Source organism: Staurois parvus, unplaced genomic scaffold (genome assembly GCF_062004578.1).
Source record: "Staurois parvus isolate SC_StPar_1 unplaced genomic scaffold, SC_StPar_1.0 ptg001028l, whole genome shotgun sequence".
NCBI classification, from domain to species: Eukaryota; Metazoa; Chordata; class Amphibia; order Anura; family Ranidae; genus Staurois; species Staurois parvus.
This window is the reverse complement of record NW_028318824.1, coordinates 591,190-615,771: the sequence shown is the minus strand read 5'-3', so window position 1 is coordinate 615,771 and position 24,582 is coordinate 591,190. Positions and strand designations below refer to the sequence as shown.

The 24,582-nt window shown below is 41.8% G+C and overlaps 1 protein-coding gene across 1 annotated transcript in view; it reads right to left on the bottom strand.

Annotated features, from left to right (window-relative positions):
- Positions 1-24,582, bottom strand: part of CCKAR (cholecystokinin A receptor) — a 90,449-nt gene that overhangs the window by 4,128 nt on the left and 61,739 nt on the right. Inside the window, exons 3-4 of the mRNA XM_089657794.1 lie at positions 16,625-16,886; positions 11,414-11,532 (exon numbers count right to left, since the gene is read on the bottom strand). Coding sequence (XP_089513920.1) covers positions 11,414-11,532; positions 16,625-16,886 — 381 coding nt within the window. The remainder of the gene's footprint in view (positions 1-11,413; positions 11,533-16,624; positions 16,887-24,582) is intronic.

Here is a 24,582-nt window from a genome sequence, read left to right as displayed (position 1 = left end):
AGACATCCGGGCATCTGTTTATGGAGCAAAGTAACAATGTCTGTAACACAAACTCAATGAAAATAATGAGCCTGATATTTAGTAAAGAGCAGCATGACCTACACCAAACTTCAATATGATTCATAACTTTAATATGCTTGGAAATATAAAATATCCTTTGTGATCAAAAAGACTTTCCTGTCTTTAGATGGACTGTACATTCTGATAAAGTGGAGAACGGATAAAAATCATAACAATATTATTTCAGTTATTACTGTTTTTATTCTTGGCAATATAATGGTCCATAGGGCATGAAAAAAATCCTTTAAAGTAAACCTTTCCTTTCCCAGACATATAAACATAGCGGCATCTTCACAATCAGCTATTTCAAATGAACGCTGCCTTTCAGCAAAATGTGCAGCTTAAACAGACTAAACAGAGCTCATACTGATATGCAGATTTTGCCTTTTTGCCAAAAGTAAGTAGCTAAGCCCTCATCTCTATCCAGATCCTCTGGTCACTGGTATAAAAAGAAATGAATCGTTTCTTTGGGCAGAGGTGTGGGGACTGTCTGGTCTCACCTTCTCTATGCTGTGTGAGAACCAAGATGGTAGCAACCAACAGAAGAAACAAATGAGTACCGTGTTTTTTGCTCCATAAGAAGCGCCTAGGTTTTAGAGGAGGAAAACAAGCAAAAAATATTCTGAACCAATGGACTGCAGACATAGCACAGGAAATGACCAGAGACTGCAGACATAGTACAGGAGATGACCAGAGACTGCAGATATAGTAGAGGAGATGACCAGAGACTGCAGACATAGCACAGGAAATGACCGGAGACTGCAGACATAGCACAGGAAATGACCTTAGACTGCAGACATAGCACAGGAAATGACCAGAGACTGCAGACATAGCACAGGAAATGACCAGAGACTGCAGACATAGTACAGGAAATGACCAGAGACTGCAGATATAGTAGAGGAGATGACCAGAGACTTCAGACATAGTACAGGAGATGACCAGAGACTTCAGACATAGTACAGGAGATGACCAGAGACTGCAGATATAGTAGAGGAGATGACCAGAGACTGCAGACATAGTACAGGAGATGACCAGAGACTGCGGACATAGTACAGGAGATGACAGAGACTGTGGACATAGTACAGGAGATCACCGGAGACTGTGGACATACTACAGGAGATGACCGGAGACTGCGGACATACTACAGGAGATGACCAGAGACTGCGGACATACTACAGGAGATGACCAGAGACTGCAGATATAGTACTGGAGATGACCAGAGACTGCAGACATAGTACAGGAGATCACCGGAGACTGCGGACATACTACAGGAGATGACCAGAGACTGTGGACATACTACAGGAGATGACCAGAGACTGTGGACATACTACAGGAGATGACCAGAGACTGCAGACATCATACAGGAGATGACCAGAGACTGCGGACATGGTACAGGAGATGACCAGAGACTGCGGACACGGTACAGGAGATGACCAGAGACTGCAGACACGGTATAGGAGATGACAGAGACTGCGGCCACAGTACAGGAGATGACCAGAGACTGCGGACATCATACAGGAGATGACAAGAGACTGAGGACATACTACAGGAGATGACCAGAGACTGCAGACATCATACAGGAGATGACAAGAGACTGAGGACATACTACAGGAGATGACCAGAGACTGCAGACATGGTACAGGAGATGACCAGAGACTGCAGACATGGTACAGGAGATGACCAGAGACTGCGGACATGGTAAAGGAAATGACCAGAGACTGCGGACGTACTACAGGAGATGAACAGAGACTGCAGACGTAGTACAGGAGATGAACAGAGACTGCAGACATAGTACAGGAGATGACCAGAGACTGCGGACACAGTAAAGGAGATGACCAGAGATTGCGGACACAGTAAAGGAGATGACCAGAGACTGCGGACACAGTAAAGGAGATGACCAGAGACTGCGGACACAGTAAAGGAGATGACCAGAGACTGCGGACACAGTAAAGGAGATGACCAGAGACTGCGGACACAGTAAAGGAGATGACCAGAGACTGCGGACACAGTAAAGGAGATGACCAGAGACTGCGGGCATAGTACAGGAGATGATCAGAAACTGCGGACATAGTACAAGAGATGACCAGAGACTGCGGACACAGTAAAGGAGATGACCAGAGACTGCGGACACAGTAAAGGAGATGACCAGAGACTGCGGGCATAGTACAGGAGATGATCAGAAACTGTGGACATAGTACAGGAGATGACCAGAGACTGCGGACATACTACAGGACATGACCAGAGACTGCAGACATAGTACAGGAGATGACCAGAGAATGCGGACATAGTACAGGAGATAACCAGAGACTGCAGACCTTTGGGGAGCGGAAGGGGGGGAGAGGGCACCCGAATTTGACAGGTACCCGCTCCCACTTCCACAGAGTTGTTCTCCCTCCCAGTCTTCTAGGACACGTGAGAGGTCCCAGAAGACTGCCAAACCATTCACAAAGCGCAGCACTTCTCGCGCATGTGCAGTGGGCAGCCGGCTGTGAAGCCGCAAGCTGTTACAGCCGGGTGCCCACACTAAAGATGCCGGCACCATGGAGAGAAGATGGTAAGGACCAGGGGCGGACTGACAACTCATGGGCCCCCTGGGCAATAGGGGATCATTGGACCCCTGTATCCTCGTCCACACTCAAACCACACCCAAAAAAGCCTATGAAAGGTACCAGGGACATCTCATGGGGCTCCCTACTGACCTCGGGCAGTACCCGAGTGCCCGATTGGTCAGTCCGCCCCTGGTGCGGACCGAGGAGTAGGTTCTGCTGCACAGAAGAGCCGAGCAGCCGGCCCGGTATTCTATCATGGCAATGGCAGGAATACCAGGCTGGCCACTCCATATTCGCTCCATAAGACGCACAGACATTTTCCCCCATTTTCATAGGGGAAAAAGTGCATCTTATGGCATGAAAAATACAGTAGTTGGTGATAGACTTGAGCAGAGTTTTTGTTCACTAACTTGCACTGGTGAGTTGTTTATATGCTGAATAGTATGTAGTAGCAATATTTGTCAACATTGAGAAAGAAAATTGTTACATTAAAGTAAAACTAAAGGCAATATTTTTTTTTTAATTTTGGATTGAGTAAGGGAGGGTTATAACCCCTGTCAGTTTTTGGGGTTGTTTTGCTCCTTGGGGAGATTTCTCTTCATTTCCAGTCCTATAGCCAAAACAGGAAGTGAGAAGAAATCCCTGGTTGTCAGCAGAACTACTTTCCTCACTGGAATATTTCCTGTCTATTCCTGTTCTGGAGGCAACCCCAAATTTGGGATATTCTATCGTGATAACTGTAAACATGACAAATGGAGAAAGTGAATCTCCATAAAGGGGACACAGACAACAATAAAAAGCCTTACAGGTATTCTAATCTCTCCCCACTCTATCCAAATCTAAAAAAAAAAGAAAAATGTTAACTGTGTTATAAATATATACACCGTGTTCCAAATTATTATGCAAATTACCGTATTTGCCGGCGTATAAGACGACTGGGCGTATAAGACGACCCCCCTACTTTTCCTGCTAAAATGTAGTGTTTGGGCTATACTCGCCGTATAAGACTACCCCTCTTCCAATGCACACCAGTGGGAGGAATAGTGCCCCATCATTGATGTCAGTGGGAGGAATAGTGCCCCATCATTGGTATCAGTGGGAGGAATAGTGCCCCATCATTGATGTCAGTGGGAGGAATAGTGCCCCATCATTGGTGTCAGTGGGAGGAATAGTGCCCCATCATTGGTATCAGTGGGGGGAATAGGTGCCCCATCATTGGTATCAGTGGCAGGAATGGTGCCCCATCATTGGCATCAGTGGGAGGAATAGTGCCCCATCATTGGTATCAGTGGGGGGAATAGGTGCCCCATCATTGGTATCAGTGGGAGGAATAGTGCCCCATCATTGGTATCAGTGGCAGGAATAGTGCCCCATCATTGGTGTCAGTGGGAGGAATGGTGTGCCATCATTGGTGTCAGTGAGGGGTGGAATAGTGCCCCATCGTTGGTGTCAGTGGGGGGAGGAATAGTGCCCCATCGTTGGTGTCAGTGGGGGGGGGGAATAGTGCCCCATCGTTGGTGTCAGTGGGGGGGAGGAATAGTGCCCCATCGTTGGTGTCAGTGGGAGGAATAGTGCCCCATCGTTGGTATCAGTGGGAGGAATAGTGCCCCATCATTGGTATCAGTGACACCAATGATGGGGCACTATTCCTCCCACTGAGACTTGCTGACCCTGTTCTCGTATGGTGCTGCTGCAGCCAGCATATGTGGTTGCAGCAGCACCTCTACACAGAGCACTTACCTGCTGCTCCGGCACTCAATTTTCGCGGGGCCGCTCGGCTCCGCCCCCTCGCCGGTGATTGGCCGCCTGTGTGCCTTTCCTGAGCTACAGTTCTGGCGGCCAATCACCGGTGAGGAGGCGGAGCCGCGCAGCCGCACGAACATCCAGTGGCCGAACTGAAGGAGACGCCGCGCTTCCTGGACCAGATCGTCGTGGGACTGGATCCAGGTAAGAGACGTCAGCCCCTGCAAACCCCTGTACTTAATGCCGCAGCCCCCCTAACATGTGTACCGGCGTATAAGACGACCCCCGACTTTGCGAGAAGATTTTCAAGGGTCAAAAAGTCGTCTTATACGCCGGCAAATACGGTATATTTTTCTCATTTACCTAAATAATTGATGTAAATAACAGTCAGCATAATTCTCATGTTATCAACTATTAAGAGTACAATTCACATTTTATTGAACAAACCTCCTAATGATAACAGGATTTTAACATAAAAAACTTCCAATGCACTGTTACAAATTATTACGCACAGTAAGTTTCAAAACACTTTATAGGTTGTAAAGAACTGAAAATTGTCATTTGTTGTGTTTGCAGCACATTTACTGAAATCAAAAGCTTTTTCAATCAAACTTTTAACAACATTTTAACTTTTTAAACATTGTAACAGGTCACGTTACATTTTAACATAGGACCCCTTATTTGATAGCAGCTTCACAAGTCTTGCATCCATTAAACTTGTGAGTTTTTGGACAGTTTCTGCTTGAATTTGTTTGCAAGATGTCAGAATAGCCTCCCAGAGCTGCTGTTTGGATGTAAACTTCCTCCCACCCTCATAGATCTTTTGCTTGAGGATGCTCCAAAGGTTCTCAATAGGATTGAGGTCAGGGGACGATGGAGGCCACACCATGACTTTCTCTCCTTTTATCCCCTTAACAGCCATTGATGCAGAGGTATTCTTTGCAGCATGAGATGGTGCATTGTCATGCATGAAGATGATTTTATTACGGAAAGCATAGTTCTTCCTTCTGTACCAGGGAAGAAAGTGGTCAGTCATAAACTCCACATACTTTGCATTGGTCATCTTTACACCTTCGGGGGCTCTAAAGGGGCCGACCCGCTCTGTTCCCATGATTCTGGCCCAAAACATGACTCCACCACCGCCTTGCTCACGTCGCAGCCTTGTTGGAACAGGGTGGCCGTCCACCAACCATCCACTACTCTATCCATCTGGACCATCCAGGGTTGCACGGCACTCATCAGTGAACAGGACTGTTTGAAAATTAGTCTTCATGTATTTTTCTGCCCAATGCAGCCGTTTCTGCTTGTGAGAATTGGTTAGTGGTGGCTGAATAGAAGGTTTATGCACAGTTGCAAGACTCTGGAGGACTCTACACCTTGATGTCTGTGGGACTCCAGAGGCACCAGCAGCTTCAAATATCTGTTTGCTGCTATGTAATGGTATTTTAGCAGCTGCTCTTTTGATCCGATGCATGGATCTGGCAGAAATCTTCCTCAATGTGCCTTTATCTGCATGAACCCGTCTGTGCTCTGAATCAGCCACAAATCTCTTAATAGTGCGATGATCAAGCTTACGTTTTTGTGAAATATCTAATGTTTTCATACCTCGTCCAAGGCATTGAACTATTTCACTCTTTTCAGCAGCAGAGAGATCCTTTTTCTTCCCCATATTGCTTGAAAATGGTGCTCTGCTTAATAATGTGGAACACCCTCCTTTAGTAGTTTTCCTTAAATTGGGCTCACCTGCCAATCTAATTATCACAGGTGTCCGAGATTGTTTTCAGTGATCAAAAGAGCCCTGAGACACAATGCCATTCATGAGTTAAACTGAAAAACAAAATATTTCATCTTTGTGACACTTAAATAGAATTTGCATAATAATTTGGAACGCGGTGTATACATGTTACATGCGGTTGGGGCTGTAACTCTGTAAATCAGGGCTATAGAATGAGTGTTTCTCTCCTGTGTGATCTAATTGGGCTCTATTAACAACTGTCTACCAAGGTACATTTATAAACGGCATGGTAGATAAGTGGTTGAACCAAACAAGCTCACAGCTGTTGCTACAACTGTGAGTTTGATATCAGCTTTATAAGCCAGTGAAGGCCCATCCAATGGAAGTGATCGGCTGGCTTTAGAGCCACCTGATCCCTTTACGAGGCTCTCAAAGGGGAACCCCCCCCGCCAGCAGCACCCGTGGTGGTTCCTGGGTTCTACTGTTCCACTGGGGAGCCTGGGACTGTGGAAAAATTGCCTCCCCGGTGAAAACAGGGGCATCCGTCTCGCAGCTAATAAACCTGGAAGTGATGTGCATTATGTCACTTGCAGGGTCACAGCTGGTCACTCACCTAGTGTAGCCAAGGATGCAGCTATTCAAACATGGTCTGTGTTTGAGTGGTTGTATTACAAGGCAGGGTAGACACTGGGGGTTCAATAGACCCCGAATGTCTCCATAAAGAGGACCTGTCACCTGCCCATGCAGCATCCATCTGATAGCACTCGGTCACAGCTTCTGATCAGGTGCTAGTGGAACGGGTTTCCAATCATGTGACCACTGTGAGAGCCAATCACAGCAGTCATGTGATCTGCAAGCAACTCCACCTCTCAGAATTTAGACCCTTTTAGAGGGCCACTGGCAGCAGCCAGGAAGGGGTTAAATAACAAATTGGACAAATAGTGGCGCAATGTAGAGGTATCAGCCAAATGATTGGATATATAGCAATGTGCATCTTATGGTTTACTGAAAAAAAGCAGAAACAATCAACAATGCTAACAGAACAAGGAATAACATGTAATGCAACTATTGCAATACAGGGAGATGCCTGGAATCATTTTCCCAATAAAGGCAGTTAAGTCAGAAAATGTACACCGCAACACCTCCCTCACATGAAGGTAGACTATCTCTGGTAGTCCAGTTGGCTCTCTGGAGGGTGCCCTGGATTTGTTCCACAGGTAGGTGTTATGATCAGTCTCTGGTCTAGACACCCGAGTGAATGTCTGCAGGTGAAGGGCTACCTCAATGGAACCTCAGTACCCTGGAGACAGTAGAATTAGTGCCCTCTGCATTGACTGGGTCTTCTCCTGAAGCTGCATGTTATTGTGCTCTAAACCATCAAATTATACACCAAATAAAATGATGGAGGACCACACATCTGGCTACAGATCTCACGTCCAGTTAACTGTCTCATCAGGCACAGTCTTTTAGGACTGGTGAAGGCAGGAATTATAATCCCTGGGTGTGTCCAGGGGCCCAGGGCCTTGTGGGAACTCAGGGAGTTGTGGAAGCCTACAGGATTGCGAAAAAATAAATAAAAAGAACCTGTATCCACAGCTGAAGAAGGTGGGTAGTAAGGTACTCAACTGTACCCATACTGCAGATCAGTGTGAACTGTATATTATGCAACACTTTTATCAGTTGTATTCAATACGGCCTCTTGCACACTGCACTGATGTATGAGCAACATGCGTTCCTGGTAGAAAAAATGAGAGCATAGTCTGTAGATCACTTGTTCATATTTGCACATATTTTAGAGAATGCAAACACAAGCAGGAAGCGTGGCATTTGCACGTATTTTTCACGTATTCATGCATATAGGCATGTATTTGGGAGTACTTGCAAATAAAACTGCAGATGCAGATTTTTCTATTTTTTTTTACTCATTAATACGCAGTGCTTGTTTACTCACCTGTGTGTACAGGCACATTGTAAACAATGGGCTGTATTTTAGATCAGTTAAAAAAAAGGCTGTACTGAGCGTTTTCAAGCTGCAGTGTGCAAGAGACCTAAGAGTAATGTGAATTTTGGTTGTATTGTATTATCTCTTAACTACCGTATATCAAAGAAGCCTGACTATCACTTTAACCCCTTCATGCCTAAGGGTAAAACAAATATAAAAGCCTAAGCACAATTCTGCAACGTTGACATGTGTTAGTAAAATTGTCCATATCATCACAACTACTTTGTACATCCAGGTGAATTATACTGTGTTTTTTTCAGGACAAATTGGGCTTTCATTTGGTGGTAAATGGTAATGGATATTTCCTGATTTTTTTTATTATCAAAGGAAAACTGGCCCAAAATAGTAAAAAAAAAATATTTTTAGCTGTGTGTTTCTTGTTACTACCATATCCTACCAACAAAAAACAAGCCAAAATAAATTCTCCAGCTCTTGACGATCGCAGCGATACAATATATGTGTATGTTATTTGTTGTTTGTGCCCATAGTAAAGCCCAGAAACAATAGTGTGCATTTTGTTTTTGTCTTTTTTTTTTTACCTAAAACACACACTAACATTGACTATAACTGACACCAATTTTTTTAATCCTGACCTTTGACCCTGACCTTTTGACCTTGACCTTTGACCCTGACCCAAACACTAACCCCGGCACTGAACTAGATCAAACCTTGATCTAGGTATTTTTTCTTTATTTCTTATTTTATTTATCTTATTTAATTATATAATCTTTTTTTTTTTTTTTTTTACAAACATTTTTTTTCTCTCTATGCCAGGAGTTAGAGAGATACAATGTACTTCTCTTCTCCATTGATAGAGAGAGAAAAAAGCAAGGGGGCCGGGCAGCACAGTGACTGATCACTGTGATAGCCAATCAGAGGCTATGACAGCGATCATGTGACCCTGAATCAAGAGTCCCAGGTCCCGATCGTAGAACGGGACCTGGGGCTATCATTGACACCATGGTCTTTGTGCTCGGAGCGTGCCGCACAGTGCTCCCAGCACAAAGACAGGTATGCAAATATGCGGCCCCACTGAAAAAAGCCCAGTTCTGTGAGGCCGCATATTTGTGTGATGTCGGCATCAAGGGGTTAATGTGGGCCTGTCATTTAATAATCACTGTTTACATAAATCACTGGAGCAATGTCAGCATTTCCATATAACAGTATATTATTGATTAATAAATGTCTTCTATTTTGGAATGAATAAAAACACTGCTCTGAACTCCATTACAGCTCAGACATAAACCCAAAATCTAAAATGTATTATATTGCAGCTTACCAATCATTAAATGTGGTGGCTGCATTAGATTTCTTTTTGTAGACTTTTTCCCCTCTGTTTTCACCTGGTGACCTGGCCAGTAACACAACGCCTGCATTAGTGAGACACCAGGAATGAGCACAGGTGGGAACTGCTGGACCGTAGCTTTGTCTGTCTGGGGGGAGGGTAGTGTTAAATGTATTAGCAGACATAAATACACTAACAAACTGAAGCCAATCTCCAGATCACACTTTCTAAGCAGTTACAACAAACAGTTTTTCCTGTTGGGATAAAGATTTTACATGAATAAATAACAGGTGATCGTTTTAACCATCCCTGTCTGTGTTGAAAGGTTTGTCAATGTAAACGGATGCATTCTGCTGGAGAGCTCATGCTTTTAAAATCAGATTTGCTGCCTGGATCACCAGATGAAAATAGAAGAAAGAAAGCCTAAAAAAGAAAATGAATGCAGCCTTCACATCTGAGAGATGGTAAGCTGCAATATAATAAATATTTGCTTTTGGGTTTATTACCACATTAAGCATAAAGGACAAAGTATCTGGCTGCAAGGTGGATTGTGGGCATTTGACATTACTGGAGACTGCCACATCTCCGTTGCTGTCAGGAAGGCTTTACTAATGAGATAATGAAAGGCTGCCCTTATGAACAGATAATTACAAACTATACACAAAACTGTTTTCCTAATACAAACATTTCTAGTAAGATTATCTATTGAGTTCATCTACAGTAGTAGGGCTGCATCCATACTTGAGTGATTTTCAGGCATTTTTGCACGTGGTTATGGGCACAATTTGTATGTGATTTTACGCTTTTTATACAATGTTTTTTGGCGTGTTTGAGCTTTGGTGTTTTTTTTATTAGCCAATAGAGAAAAATATTATCTGGTGCATTATTTGTTCAGCTTTTATTTCTTTTTTTATTATAATAATAATTATTATTATTAATATTCTTTTTTTTGTTAGGGAAAGGGGTTGGAGTTAAGGTTAGGTTAGGTTTAGAATTAGAGGTTGGGGTTAAGGTTAGGATTATGGGTTAGGTTTTGGGGTAGGGGTTAATATTTTATTTATGGTCGTCTTCTTATTTATTTATTTCTATTTTTTCAGGGTTGGGGTGTTAATAATATAATTAATAGTAATAATAATAATAATACACGAATAAGTAAATGTAAAATAAATATACAAATAAATGAAAACAATCCTAAATAAATAAATACAATAAATTAATAATATGTAATATTAAATAAATAATAATTAACCCCTAACCTTAACCCCCTGACCCTTAAAAAAACCCGAAATTATTATTATTAATAATAATATTATTATTAATATAATATTAAGTAATAATAACATTAATATTATAATAATAATAGAAATAATAAAATAAACACCCTAACACAAAATAAATAAAATAATAACAATACGGTATTATTATTATTATTATTACTACTAATAATAATAATCATAATACTAGCAATAATAATAATAATAATAATATTAACTTTTGGTACATGTTTGGGTTTTTATTATTATTAATAATAATAATATTATTATTAATAATAATAATACTAATAATAATACTAATAATAATTTATTTCATATATTTTTTATTTTAGGGTTGGGGGTTAAGGTGTATTTATTTATTATTATAGTTTATTTATTTATTATGATTTTTATTTGTGTAACTATTTTATTTATTTTACATTTGTTTATTTATATATTATTACTAGGTTTTTAAATTTTTTCATTTGAGCTGAAAATTGTGCAGCAAAATGCGCAAATCGCACACTACCAGTCATTTGTATGGGAATAAAAACGTGCCAAAAAATGAGCAAATCTGCCCAGTTTGAGCTACAAAAAAAAGCTCCAGAACTTGTTTAAGCTCCAGGCATTTGGCTTCAGGCGACTTGGAGTGGAGATGTGAACCATCTCTATTGAGAATAATCAATTTTTGCTCCTCAAGCATTTTGGCTTCAAGCTACAAAACACTCAGGTGTGAATGGGGTCCTAGATCCTCTTTAATTCTCCTTAGTATATAGCAGTACATACCTTTCTTTTGGTTCACCTCAAACTTGATTCCTCTGTACAGCTCCAAAGATATAAATGCATATGCAATAGTCATTACAATCCCAGGAAGAAGGAACAGGATTAACAAGAGGAAGATATACCTAGAAATCAGAGATATTGTTCAATTATTAGTGACTTAGGAATAACAACAGCATACAGAAAGGCAGATTTATAAGAAGTAACTTGTCACAAGTGTACCAGACCCTCCGACATCACTCCCTCCTAGGGCATGACATAGTCTTCTCCTGAACTTCCCTCAATACATATGGAAATAGACCATTTACAGGAAAGCTGTCCTAAAAGAAATATTGAGGTTGTCATCACCAAGCTCTCCTGGAAATGCTAGCCACCTGGCCTTCGCCATTAAGCCTAGGTTCACACTGCTGCCATTTGGATCAGTTTTTTCAGTATGATTTCAAGGGAAGGTTGCAGTGCGATGCCATTAGAGATGATTCGTGCTGTTCCAATATGGTTATGATGCAATTTGAACACAATTTGGATACAGTTGCATTTTCTGTGCTGTGTGAACAGAGCAAAGAATGGGGAGAAAATGTGCTTGAATTTTAAATCATTTCCATTGAAGTCTATGGACCTGAAAATTGCCTTGTAACGCACCAAATTTGCACAGGACCCTTTGCAAAATTGGATCGCAGCCGCATGTATGTGAACGGGATCCATAGAAACTCATGTTTTATTAATTTGTATTGCAGTTTAATGAACAGCATTAGAAAGGCATCAGTGTGAACCAGGGCTAAAGCTCCTTTCACATTTTGTTTTTGAAGGATAACCTGATCGGAAGCTCCACGAACGTCTTTGGGTAGATGGACATAAACAGACCTGCGCCCATTTACATTCGCATTTACATCCATATCCCAAAAAAACTGAAATGAACTGTTTCCTTTTCAGTTTTTGCACATCTAAAAATGATGGATCAAAGGTGGCCCAATATAAATGGATGCAAGTGCATTTTTATCTGACCGCCTATAAATCACAAAAGTGACAGCCATCTTCTGTTCCAATTCAACAGGGAATCTGTTCACAGACAAGCAGACTGGACATGGCCTGTGCAAAAGGACCCTGATCATTTCCAAGTCACTATTCTGAAACAAGAATAGACTTTCAATTTTCATTTTTTCCAGCCTTGTTCTGGACCTGTAACTATGTTGCAAAAAGCACAGAAGCCAAACATAGCTGGCAAATGTAATTTCTGATTTTGCCGTGGGAGCCCCATATGCCGGTACTGACAGGTGTACTTTAACTGTCAGATGATTTAAAACCCAATTGAACTTTCAGGTTTAGGCTGAATTAAACCTTCATTGGTGGGGTGAATGCTTGACATAATGTGCAAGTACATACAGCATACACAGTATACTTACACATGATGTCACCCCTGCAACCAGTGATGATGTTTCCAGGGTCTCATCACTGCTGTGTCCCCTGCTGCTGCTTCATCCAAGTCATGCTACAATCTTCTGTCTATGGTCATTGGGTGGTCACTGATGAAGTGATGCTATACCAATTCAGGGGATACTGGTTCTGGCACCTAACTCTAGTCTCAGCATGCCAAGAATAATGTACACTGCATGGCACCAGTCCAACAGAAAGGAACAATCACTTAGAGTAGGGGGAAACGTTTTTTGTTTGTGAGCCTTTAGTTACACCCTAAATCGGCGAAGCAGTGATTTCTCTGCAAAGGTCCAACAATGTTGTGTCAGACTTACATTTCTGCAATCAGTAAATCTCATGCTTCTAGCTTATTGGAGAATTCTAGCTTTGACTCATCAGGGTGCCTGTCAGACCTCTGCAGAGAGACTACTGGTCCTTCTCTGCAACATACTGGCAGGGGACAGGCTTTTCTACTTAGACAGTGGCTGCTTTCTAAAGAAAATGAACTGCAAAACATTGCACACTTTTTGTTTTGATGCACCTGGCAGATCTAAACAGATGGTTCATTTAGGTTTTAAACTGGAAAGATAAAGAAAAGCCCAGGAGTGGAGATCATTCATATATTATTACTATGTTTTTACAGGAGTGGAGTATTCTGTATCATGTTGGAGTCATATTAGAGAGTCTGAGTCATGTTGGAGAGCCTGGAATGCAAGTGTACAATCCAAACGCACACGTTCCTGCATTAAAAATGGCTGTGTTTATAAGTGGGTGTTGCAGTGCCTTCATCAGGTCACAGACTCCGAAACGTTGCCTTTTTTTAACTATGTGATCGTTTATTAAAACTTTTGGACCCATATTGGTGATCCTCGGTGTGCTGGTGAAATTCTCCCATGTTGGAGAGCTAACATCTAGAGACTGATTGGTTAATATGGGTAGCATCTCTGTGGACTAGACAGCTGTTTTAGGGCATCATTAGTACACTGTACAGCGCAGTTTCCAGGTGGGGTACTTTTGACAAATTCAAATAGTGCTTCTAGCTAGGACAGAAAATGTATAGCAATAGTTGCAGCAAATAAATCACAGAAAAAAAAAGACTCATAACTGATCTCAGTCATGTAAAAACATAAGGGATCATTTGAAAAACATTTCTAATAATTTTGTGGTACTGGTAAAAAAAGTGCATATGTCACCAGAACATGGGATAAGATAATGAGTAGTTGAGTTCTACTGGAAAACATGGACTTCAAGTTGTGAGACAATGCTGACCATTAACTGCCAGAGGGATCATTGCACTATGCAATGTTACTGCAGCCCCCCCTGGATATATTGAGAAAAGATAACCTATACTATTTTAAAGGAAACTGGTAGTGAGGTATTGTATAAGCTGCTATTTTCTAACCACCTTTCTGCTGTCTAAAATGCTAATTGTCAGGTTTTATTGCTAGTTCAGTACTTTTCGAGTCATCGACCTGGAACAAGCATGCAAATCAGTGTCAAGTTGAATGCATGTGTCAGTAAATCAGAAAGCAAAGGCAGGCAGGTAACTAGTATTTTTCGAAGGTGTCAGTAGCTGTATGCTCCCATTGGCTTAATGAGAGAAATCAATTGTTTCTTGATTCTCTCCCCTGCTGACTATTGTGTTCAGACAGGTTGTCTAAATACCTGGACAGTTACTGAATTTGACAGGATGTAGTCACTGTATGGCCAACAATTTTTCCACCTGGCTCCTTCAATTTCTCAACCAACTTTTGTCTAGGCTCACCTACACCTTGAATTTTGGGTGATTCAGAAGGAATTAGGTGAAATTCAAGCTTTATATAGCGTTTGAAGATTTGTATTTACATCTGTCTCCTGAGGACAATGGTGATAGCTCTTCTGTAATAGGGAAACACTCTTTTTAGATGTCCATGTGCAGCACATCCAAAGGTTTCTTAGACTGGGACTGTATTGCATCAAAAACTTCAAGAAACTCTTAGAAATTCTGCACTCTTATTGGGCCCTCTCTCACTCTTTTTAAACACTGTACATGAGGGGCACTCAACCCTTTGAAGAGCAAGGGCCACGTGGGTGATTTGGTAACCAGTCGCAGGCCACAATGAAATGAAATGGTTCAGAATTTCAAATTTTTTTATTTCGAATAGCATAATGAACATATTCCTCTTGCAGCTACTGAATGCTGCTGGGAGGGACAGAAGGAGAAGGTAGCTTTCAACTGTATATGGATCCTTGTTTTGTTGTACACAGCCATTTAACCTCACTAACTGTGATCATCTAAAAATGTTCATATACAGACAAATTATCCCTGCAGTGCATTTGCCATGCATTGATCCATATATGTGGTACACCCCACAGCCTCTAGATATCCACTTACATACTGCATGACTTGGACAGCAAATGCAGTCATAAAATGACCACACTGGCTAATGAAAGTGACCATAATGACGCTTTTCTCTAATGTCCTTACTATGATCTGGCAGGATGAGGTCCTAAATGTTTCAGAAACAGACATTCTGGCCAGGTCTAATTTTTATGTGTGTGAGAGGCTATAGGAGTGGCAAAAGAAGTGTTAGAAAAAGGAAAGATCTAATAAGTAGCTTAGCTTACATTAGAGGATGAACTGGAGGATTTAAGGCTAAAGAGATAATTGGCAAATTTAAAGCATACTTATGGCAGCTGATGAGTTCTTATTTGGATGCTAATCACCATTACACACAGTGCCGCCGCACTCCCACTCTCAGACAGCGAACTCAAACACTTGGCAGGGAATAGACAGTCCTGTGCTATGGCATGAGAGTCCACTGGCCTGGCTAGATCAGCCATGAAGGACACCAGGAGGCACAGCAATACTGCATTGTAATTACAGTGGAGGTAAAACTCATTCAATATTAATTGCTGATAAAATTGTTTAATTTACCAGCATGGGGTAACTAATATAAATTATGCAGACACTATATTAATTGTACTGATAGAACAGCTCTGAAGTGGAACTCAAGTCAAAATATTTTTTCCATTGTGGACAGTGTAGGAAAGGTCTAGAGTTTTTCCATTGCTGTTTATGTTACCATTTAAGAATTTCACCTTATTTCTTGTCCCAGAGGTGGGGGAAGTTTGAAACCTCTGTTTAGATTTTATCACTGACTGCAACCATCACTTCCTACCCCAGAGATTGTGTTGCCCTACACAGAAAATGAGGGAAAATCTCCCTACTAGGGACATCAACAAAATCGAATAGAAATTCTAGCCCTTCCCCACGGTCTTCATTAATTCAAGCAAAAAAATATGTTTGGCTAGAATCTGGAAACGGTAAATATGCAGCATTTGATAATCCAAGCCAAGCCAATGCAGAGCAAAGTGACACTGTATTTGCAAAGGACACCCCTGACCAGCCTTTTCTCACTCTGCTCATGCTTCCTTGTTGCTCCTTACTCCATCTATACCAACACTGAAATCAGCAATGTTGCTGACCTGGGGAGACGTTATGTCACTTCCTTGGTCATAGCAATAGGTTTGAGCACTATCACAGGACAGCAGGTCAGATGTTCCCCATACTCAGAAGAACATCAAAGGAACACAGTCAAGGTGAGTATACAGGGTTGGGGGAGGACCTTTACTGGGACACTGTCACTGTACCCTGCATTGGCAAGGCAATGGTGCCTCTTTAGTATTTATTTTACAGTAATGTACCTCTACTACAAAATAAACTGAAGAAACAATAATTGAGCTGTGCCAATGAATGTATTTCTTGCTGGAATGTTGATATCATGATATATAAAAATGTATGGTATACTAATGTTCCACACTTACCATGACTGTTGTGTGAGGTCGCTGGGCCACTCCAGCCTACACATGTTGCCCGTCACATTCTCAGACTTTGGAAATGGCACCAATGTACTGTAAATTGGGTATGGTAACATGATCGTAAAGGACAGGAACCAAGTAACCGCAATTACTTTCAAGGCATGTGACTTTGTTTGCCACACTCGTGACTGTAATGGCTTGCAAATTGCACTGTACCTCTCCAGAGATATGGCAACCAGATTAAACGTTGACACACTTACAGAGATGCCTATCCAAGGAAACAAGAAAACACTGTTATCTCCTCTGGTCAATTAACAGAAGCAAACGAGAAAACTGCACAGCATACATCACATGCTGACATCACATGACCCTATTAGCTAAACAAAGCTGATGTTTTCAAAGGACATTTGTGAGCACAGATTAATAAAACATGGTCTTTGAACAAGAAGCAATTAGGTCTTCAGTTTCTATCAAAGGATCAACGTGGGTAGCCACGTACATGGATATATATGAGATTGTTAAATTGGCTGCTACTTATCTAAGCAACACTTTCAGCAACAATCCGGCTATGTAAAGGTACCAGTCTGATCATTATTGCACATGGAGGTTTTTCCTACATTTTATTACAAAGCTGATATATCCATATTACAGCATCATTTTCATAACTATATGTGGGCTGAATTGGGAAGATTATTACGGCAGGCCCCACAGGTGCACAATTGTTCAAGGCCATTCATATAAATCACCGCTTGTTACCTTTAAAACTGGTTGTCACACCATCTGTATTTTTTTATGTAGCACATGTAATTCATATGAGTAAGATTCACATATATTTATTACCTCTCAGAGAGACCACCGTGCTCCCTCTGAAAATGCCTCCATCTTCCTTTCTTCTCTTGAAAGGCATCACCCTGGGTTAACATCTACTACCTGGATTAAAGTCTGGCTCAGAGATGTTTCATCTACATCATGGTGCCTGTGCAGTATTCTTTATCTTTGATGCTGAGTGTACACGTCTCACGCATCATCAGCCCCCCCGCATCTGCTTGGAACAAAAGTTCCAAGCAAACAGCTCTGATGATGGGGACACTGTAATTGCACTGAAACATGTTGGCTATGCACCTCCACGAGCAATAATTATATATGTGATCAAGATCGATCTGCCTGCCTTTTTTACGTACTAATTCTGGGTACACACAATCTGAATATCGGCCAGCTGACATTCACACAGTGTGTACTGCTGCCTGTCTGACAGAAGACAATCTAACGAGTGACTTTTGTTGAAGGGACATGAAAGAAAACCCACATCTGACCAGCATCCAACCAGCACTCTCGGCCAATGGCTGTGAGCAATTATCAGTGCGATCTGGCGGGGGGAAGAGTGGCAGCTATCAGAACACAGTATCTCAGCAGGGGAGATTACTGCACTAACAATCGCATAGTTAGTACGGCGACCTCTCAGGTTTTTTTCATTCAGCCCGCTGAGTGCACTGGGCTTAAAGCGATACTAAAATCAGTTTTTTTTAATATACATATATTTATTTATATACTTATATTTTATAACAAACATGTTATACTTACTTGCTCTGTGCAGTGGTTTTGCACCGAGCACCATCCGATCTCCCTCTTCTGGGGTCTCCTGCCAGCACTCCTGGCCCCTCCAGCTTGCTGTGGAGACACCCTAACAGGCATGCTGCTGAGCTGCTGCTTTGTGTGTCCATTCACACACAGAGCCTGGGTTCAATCCCACCCCATCTCTCTCCTCATTGGCTCACTGGCTGTGATTGACAGCAGCAGGAGCCAATGGCTCAGCCAATGTCTCAGCCATTGAGGAGGGAGAGTCCCTGGCAAGCTGAGACTCTCTTGGACATCGCTGGATCAGGATGGGGCTCAGGTGAGTATTGGGGGGGGGGGCTGGGGGGACTGCTGCACACAGAAGGTTTTTTTACCTTCATGAAAAGAATGCATGAACGTAAAAAACCTTGAGCCTTTAGAACCAGTTAAATGACTAGTACACACTATGAGTTTTTTTTGTTCAACCCAGTGGGCTAAATGAAAAAAAACTGACAGATCGGTGTACTAACACAAGCAATGTTAATACAGCAATCTCCCCCTGCTCTCCCCCCCCCTGCAATCTCCGTCTGACTAGGGGACTGCCAGAACACACAGGTCAGTGCTTGCAGCCATTGGTGCTGATCGGATGCCAATCAAATGCTGGTTTTCCAGTATGCCCATTTGACAGAAGCCAGTCGTGTGACCTGATTCTGTCAGACAGGGAGCTGTCCGGTTTCTACTGTGCCGGATGATTTTGGATGTTATTCAGCCCGTGTGTATCTGGCAAAAGGCTCTGCATCCAGCTTTGCAGTAACACACAGTGGTTGCGCTTTGCTGTTCCTTCTTAGAATGTCTATACGTATCCTGACCTACTAAAAACTACAGACCCCCTATTTAACCTGCTACATGTTTTGCATAAAATTTTTCAATTACATTTAAAAGCGGATGTTTTCTTTTGCATTATTTTATAGTGTAGCTGAAATACAAAGCTTTAAAATGTTAACAACCAATTTAGGTCAAAGCAAATCTTTAACTTCTTTAAAACGGACCTACACCCGCTTTAGCAAGGTCGCCACTCCTTTCTCTCCCCTTTCTCCTTGTTAATTTTGTTTGTGTATGCCCAGACACATTGCAGGTCCCTGAGAGACGTATCTGCACTTGTGCGGAGTCTCACAAACGGTCTCCTGAGATGTGTGACATAGACATCCCAGGAGGCAGTTTGAAATACTCACACATATGCCTGGGGCTCTGCAAGGGATGGGAGCTATTCATAATTTGTGCAGCACTTTACAAATACAAAGTAGTTAAAAAAGAGGGTTAGGAGGGCCCTGCTTATAAATGCTTACAAAAGTACCAGCGTCCTGGATGAACGTAAAAGACATATTATTAAGTGGCCCTGGTTTCAAAGTTATTTAGGTACTTTGGAAGATAACTGAAGCTGAGTGTGACACCTCCAACAGTCTGTGTGATTGAGAGATATCTTCATCACACAGCAAAATACCAGGATAGTTGCAAATTCATAGGTGCCAACATCCCCAAATAAAAAAAAACAAAAAACAAAAAAAAAAAACAGCTGTGCTTGGGACTTTGAGGGCACCACCAAAACAATGCAAAAACAAAACTATTTTTTTCATGCTGTTTAAAGGCTTATAGGTTTACTATAAAAAAATTGTATAAAATCTATAAAACACAAGGAAGGTGTACACCCCAGAGTATTATTGGGCTCTATTGATCACTTGGTTTGTATAAATATGAGGCTATTCCTCTCTCCAAACCCAGAAGAAGATGTTCAAATGAAATATGTTGGGTCAGCTCACATGAAGCCATCTACTTTGTCTAATGTGAAATGTTTGGACATTCCATATGTCAAATGGAGTGGACAGTTTGTATAAGTGTTTAATGACGGTAAAGGCATAGCTATCTTCCTTGTGTTTTATGAATTTTATACATTTTTTGCAATACTCTTTTATTTTTGTTTTTGCATTGTTTTGGTTGTGCTCCCAAAGTCTCAACCACAACTGGTTCTTTTTAGATTTCTATATCTTCATCACACACCAGACTGGTGGACACCCAGGAAGAGGTGGCTTTAGGATTTGTAAGGCTTTAGGCAAACCTTAGACATGAGGCCGCACTCACGCTCATAATGGAAAAAATAATTCAAACAATAAAAATTAGCTGTATAAATTGCATGTATTAAGAGCCTTACATCCTATGAACTATGAGTTCATAGTTTCCAGCAAAGAGACATCCCCATATATCCAGCAAAGAAACATGCCCCATATATTTAACAAAGAGATATCCCCATCTATTGAGCAAAGGGACATCCCCATACAGTTCAAACCAGATAAGAGATGGTCCAATCTAGATGTGGGTCACAGAGAGACCCACATTCAAGCAGCATTAATAGACAAGCCCTCTGTCCTGCAACATTGCCAGTTCAAATGCCAATCATCAATAATTTACCTTTTCCAAGGTGGCTTACACTGTACAACTTCTCTCCACTCACTGCTGTTTCTACAGTCCACAGCAGTTCAGCACAGTGATGACCACAGTGAGCAGTCAATCAGGCTATGGCGTCGCTCTTCTTCCAGACTTCCACACAGCTCTGTTCTCCCGAGTGCGACTGCCACCAAGGATACATCCAGTCTGCAGGGAGAGGCGGAGTGTGGTTCATATCACTCCGCCTTTCCTTCCAGTGCAGTGCAGCCACCGGAAATATTAAGCTGACCCAAGCCTTATCGCCGGTCATCAGCTCACATTGTGGCCGCTCTTCATCCTCCAGAACAGTACAGAAAAAAAGCTAGTTAGTCAAATTAGGTAGGCAAATTAGGCAGCTGCGAGGCCCCTGTGAACGTGAGGCCTCAGGCAACCACCTAATTTGCTCAATTATAGAGCCGCCTCTGCACAAGGTGCTGAAGCAACTGTAATTGGATGAAAATAAATTGTCAGCACACTTAAATCTTCTGCAATAAGAACCATATTTATTTACAATCGTTCATACTGTCATACAGCAAAGTGGAACGCTTTAGAACTAGTGGGGTCCCTTCATCAGGCAAAGTGACATGAAGGCAGGATGTCACTTTGCCTGACCCCTTGAGGTTTGGAAAGGTTCCACTTTGCTGAATGAACATCAACAAAGATGGCTCTTATTGCAGAAGATTAAAATGTGCTAGCAATATGTTTTCAACACCCAGCAGTCTGTTTCATCTTTACATCATTACAAGTATTGTAAAATCCCTTTCACTCTGTATACTGCATACGTTTCCCAGTGGCTGGCAAAACTATCCAATTGTATCATAATGCTCACTTTTAACACTAGATAAACTATATATCTATTATTATTGATATTATTATATAATAACCATTAAGTTGCATTGTATTTGTGTGAATACTGTTTATTGTATTGATGCTGATGCAACACAGTACATTTTATATTACAATATGTAATATTATTGTACAATCTACCAGCAGAAAGCAGCAATGTTTCAGGATACAAATCAGTGGAAAACTTGATAGCTAATAAATTGTAAAGATTAACTCTGATGTGGATATAATGGCATGGCGTGGAAAGAGGAAAAATGATTCTTCATGTCTTCGGGCTGCTGATAGGAGATGTGCAGCTCCCTCAATTAATGGACTCACACCATCGCTGAGAGCAAACACAATTTTCCATACAAATAAAACCATATGCTTGCGTATTATAGCAAAACAGAACAGAGGTAGCCTGAGTGTTCCAGTGACACTACTGTTTTAGAGGAGAACTCCACTCCAGTAAAAGAATGCTAATAGATATACATATTAGGAGATTATGGCTCTTTTTTTTTTCTTTTCTTTCCATTAATTTGCAGAAGTCCTTATACTGAAAGGTAAACCTCAATTCACAAAAGCTGTTCATACATTTGGAACTGACAGCAGGTAAAATGGGAGGGGCTATATATGAACAATTGCAGAGTTTGCCAATTATGTGGGAATAAAAGAGAGAAAAATCTGATGAGATTAGTTTAAAGAGGAGCTCCAGTCTCCCCCGAAAAATACTGTGGCTGCTGACTTTTAGTATAAGGACTCTTACCTGTCCATGGATCCAGCAATGTCCTCACCTGAGCCGATTCTTCAATCTGCTTCAGGGGTAAGCGCCAGCATCTTAGGTAAGGGAAACATTTGCTTTCTAAATGGTCTCGTAGTCTTCTCGGACCTATGATGTGTCCCGGAAGGCTGCGAGGGGAATGAGGAGGTGGCCAATCTTCCGTAAAGATCGCCGTGGTGATCTGACATCAGAAGTGGGAGCAGGTACCTGTTAAAACCAGGTACCCCCTCCCCCCCAAAAAGTGCCAAATGTTGCAGTGGAGGGGGGGATGCAAACAAGCGGAAATTTCCCTTTAGGGCAAAGTTCCACTTTCAATTTTGGCAGATTCTGCTTCGGCCGAGCTACGAGCCTTGAGTGGCCTTCTCGGCACCTCCCCTCTCAACAAGCGTACATACCCACCTTTGTGAATATCACAAGGTTACAAGTGTCATTAAACAATACTTTTAAAGTGCAAATAAGTTGCAAGTGAAATACACACCTGTCAGTATTGTCAGTATTATTAGAAAACATTATTTGAGTTTAGTAATACCGCTGTCTTGCCATGAATAATAAAACACTCTTTAGCTCCCTTCTATTACACTAAGTGGCCCTTATTACATTGCCTCTGCGGCCAAGAGCATTGTGGCTGTTTGTTGTCATTAGAGACTGTACATAGTCTACTGTTATCAAGCTGACAGTCCCTGTCTGGTAGCATTGCACAGAGCTGGAAAGATAAGAAAAGCAAAATCAAAAAGCAGAACCTGTATGTTTAAGGAACAAATGCCCAATCCATGTAAAAACATTGGGGTTGATTGGAGAGTGCAAACTCTGGTAGAGCTGTACATGGTAGCAAATCCACTTCTAACTCCAGCTTGTTCTATTAAGCCTTGACAAAACACCTGAAAGCTGATTGGTTTCTATGCAGAGCTGTGCTAGAGTTTGCACTCTCCAGTTTTAGTAAATCAACCCCAGAGTTACAAACTATACATGGAAACATGTTTTTATTTATGGATGAACTACTAGCAAGAAGCTGAATACAGAGATGAAATACTGTACATATAGGTCTCCCCTAATAAAGGATTTCTAATTCCTTTCAGCCTGTCTTGCGATCCTTGTGATACCAGCACCCCTGCCAGACAGAATAGCTAGATTCTTGTCCACTACAGCTGCTAAACCTTAGTTTGGTGAAGAGCACATCCCCAACCTGATGACTGGACAATAAAGGAGCAGCAGCATTGTGTTGAGTGATTACTATTCTTTCTCCTTTTGTCTGCAGGCTGCTTGTCCTAGCTTGCCAACCCTCTCCAAGTCTGAGTGCTGCTGTGTAGGAGATTACATGAGACTAATAACAAGACAAACTACTGACACTGGTTGCATTTCAAAATACCGTAATGATTTGTAATAAATGCACTGTATTTGAGTTTTTTTTTTAAATTTGATGTCTGCTTCAGACATTAAAGTGGACTTTAGGTTTACAAGTCTGCATAAATACATTCCTGGTATTCAATCTTTTTGGTGGCAACATTAGATTTGATGAGATGGTATTCACCTGTGGAATTGGTTGACCTGGTTGATCTCACCCCTTGATTAGCTGGCATATGGAGTGCCTCCTCATTGGTCATATACTGGAATGCAGGATGTGGCTATTGCCCAGGACTGCCATCCTGTTATTTCAACTTTGTACTTTTTATCGATTATTTAATTTCTGTTCTGGAGACAGTTATTCCCCCACTTTTCCTGAAGAAGCAGGTGCTGACCCAAGAAAGGCATTGAAGCTTGATATCCTGATACGAATCTACTATGCCCAATCAGGAAATGGAAAGTGGAGGCAACATCTTCTCCACTTTCCTGTCTTGGAGCGGTCATGTTCTTATCATATTGCATGTAAAGGATTCCAATAAAGGATTTCATCCACCACATTGCTGTTTTTGTGGCACATCATTCTGTTTTTCCATTGCATCTGTGATAACAGATCGGGCCAGTACCTACGTGTCTGTGGAGGCTTTATGCAGATTCAGCACTCACTTGCAGCGGATCTTTTGCTCTTTCAACATCTTCTCCACTAGCCCAGAGAAACTCTTGATACATGGACTCAAAATTTCCCTCATCAGATAAATCAGACAAGGAATCTCAGAATCCTCCAACTCTTCTGCAGGTCTATACTAAGACAATGGCCCCACTGCATCACTCTTACTACAATTCACCCCAGGTCTCTCACCAATTCCTGGCTTTGCTTTCCCAGGGGTGATGTCCATCTCCGATGTGAGCTCAGGCGATCTCTGTGGTAGGCCTCAACTGCAGCCGCGGGAAGCCTTTACATAACTAATCCTCTTCTGGACCAGGGCAG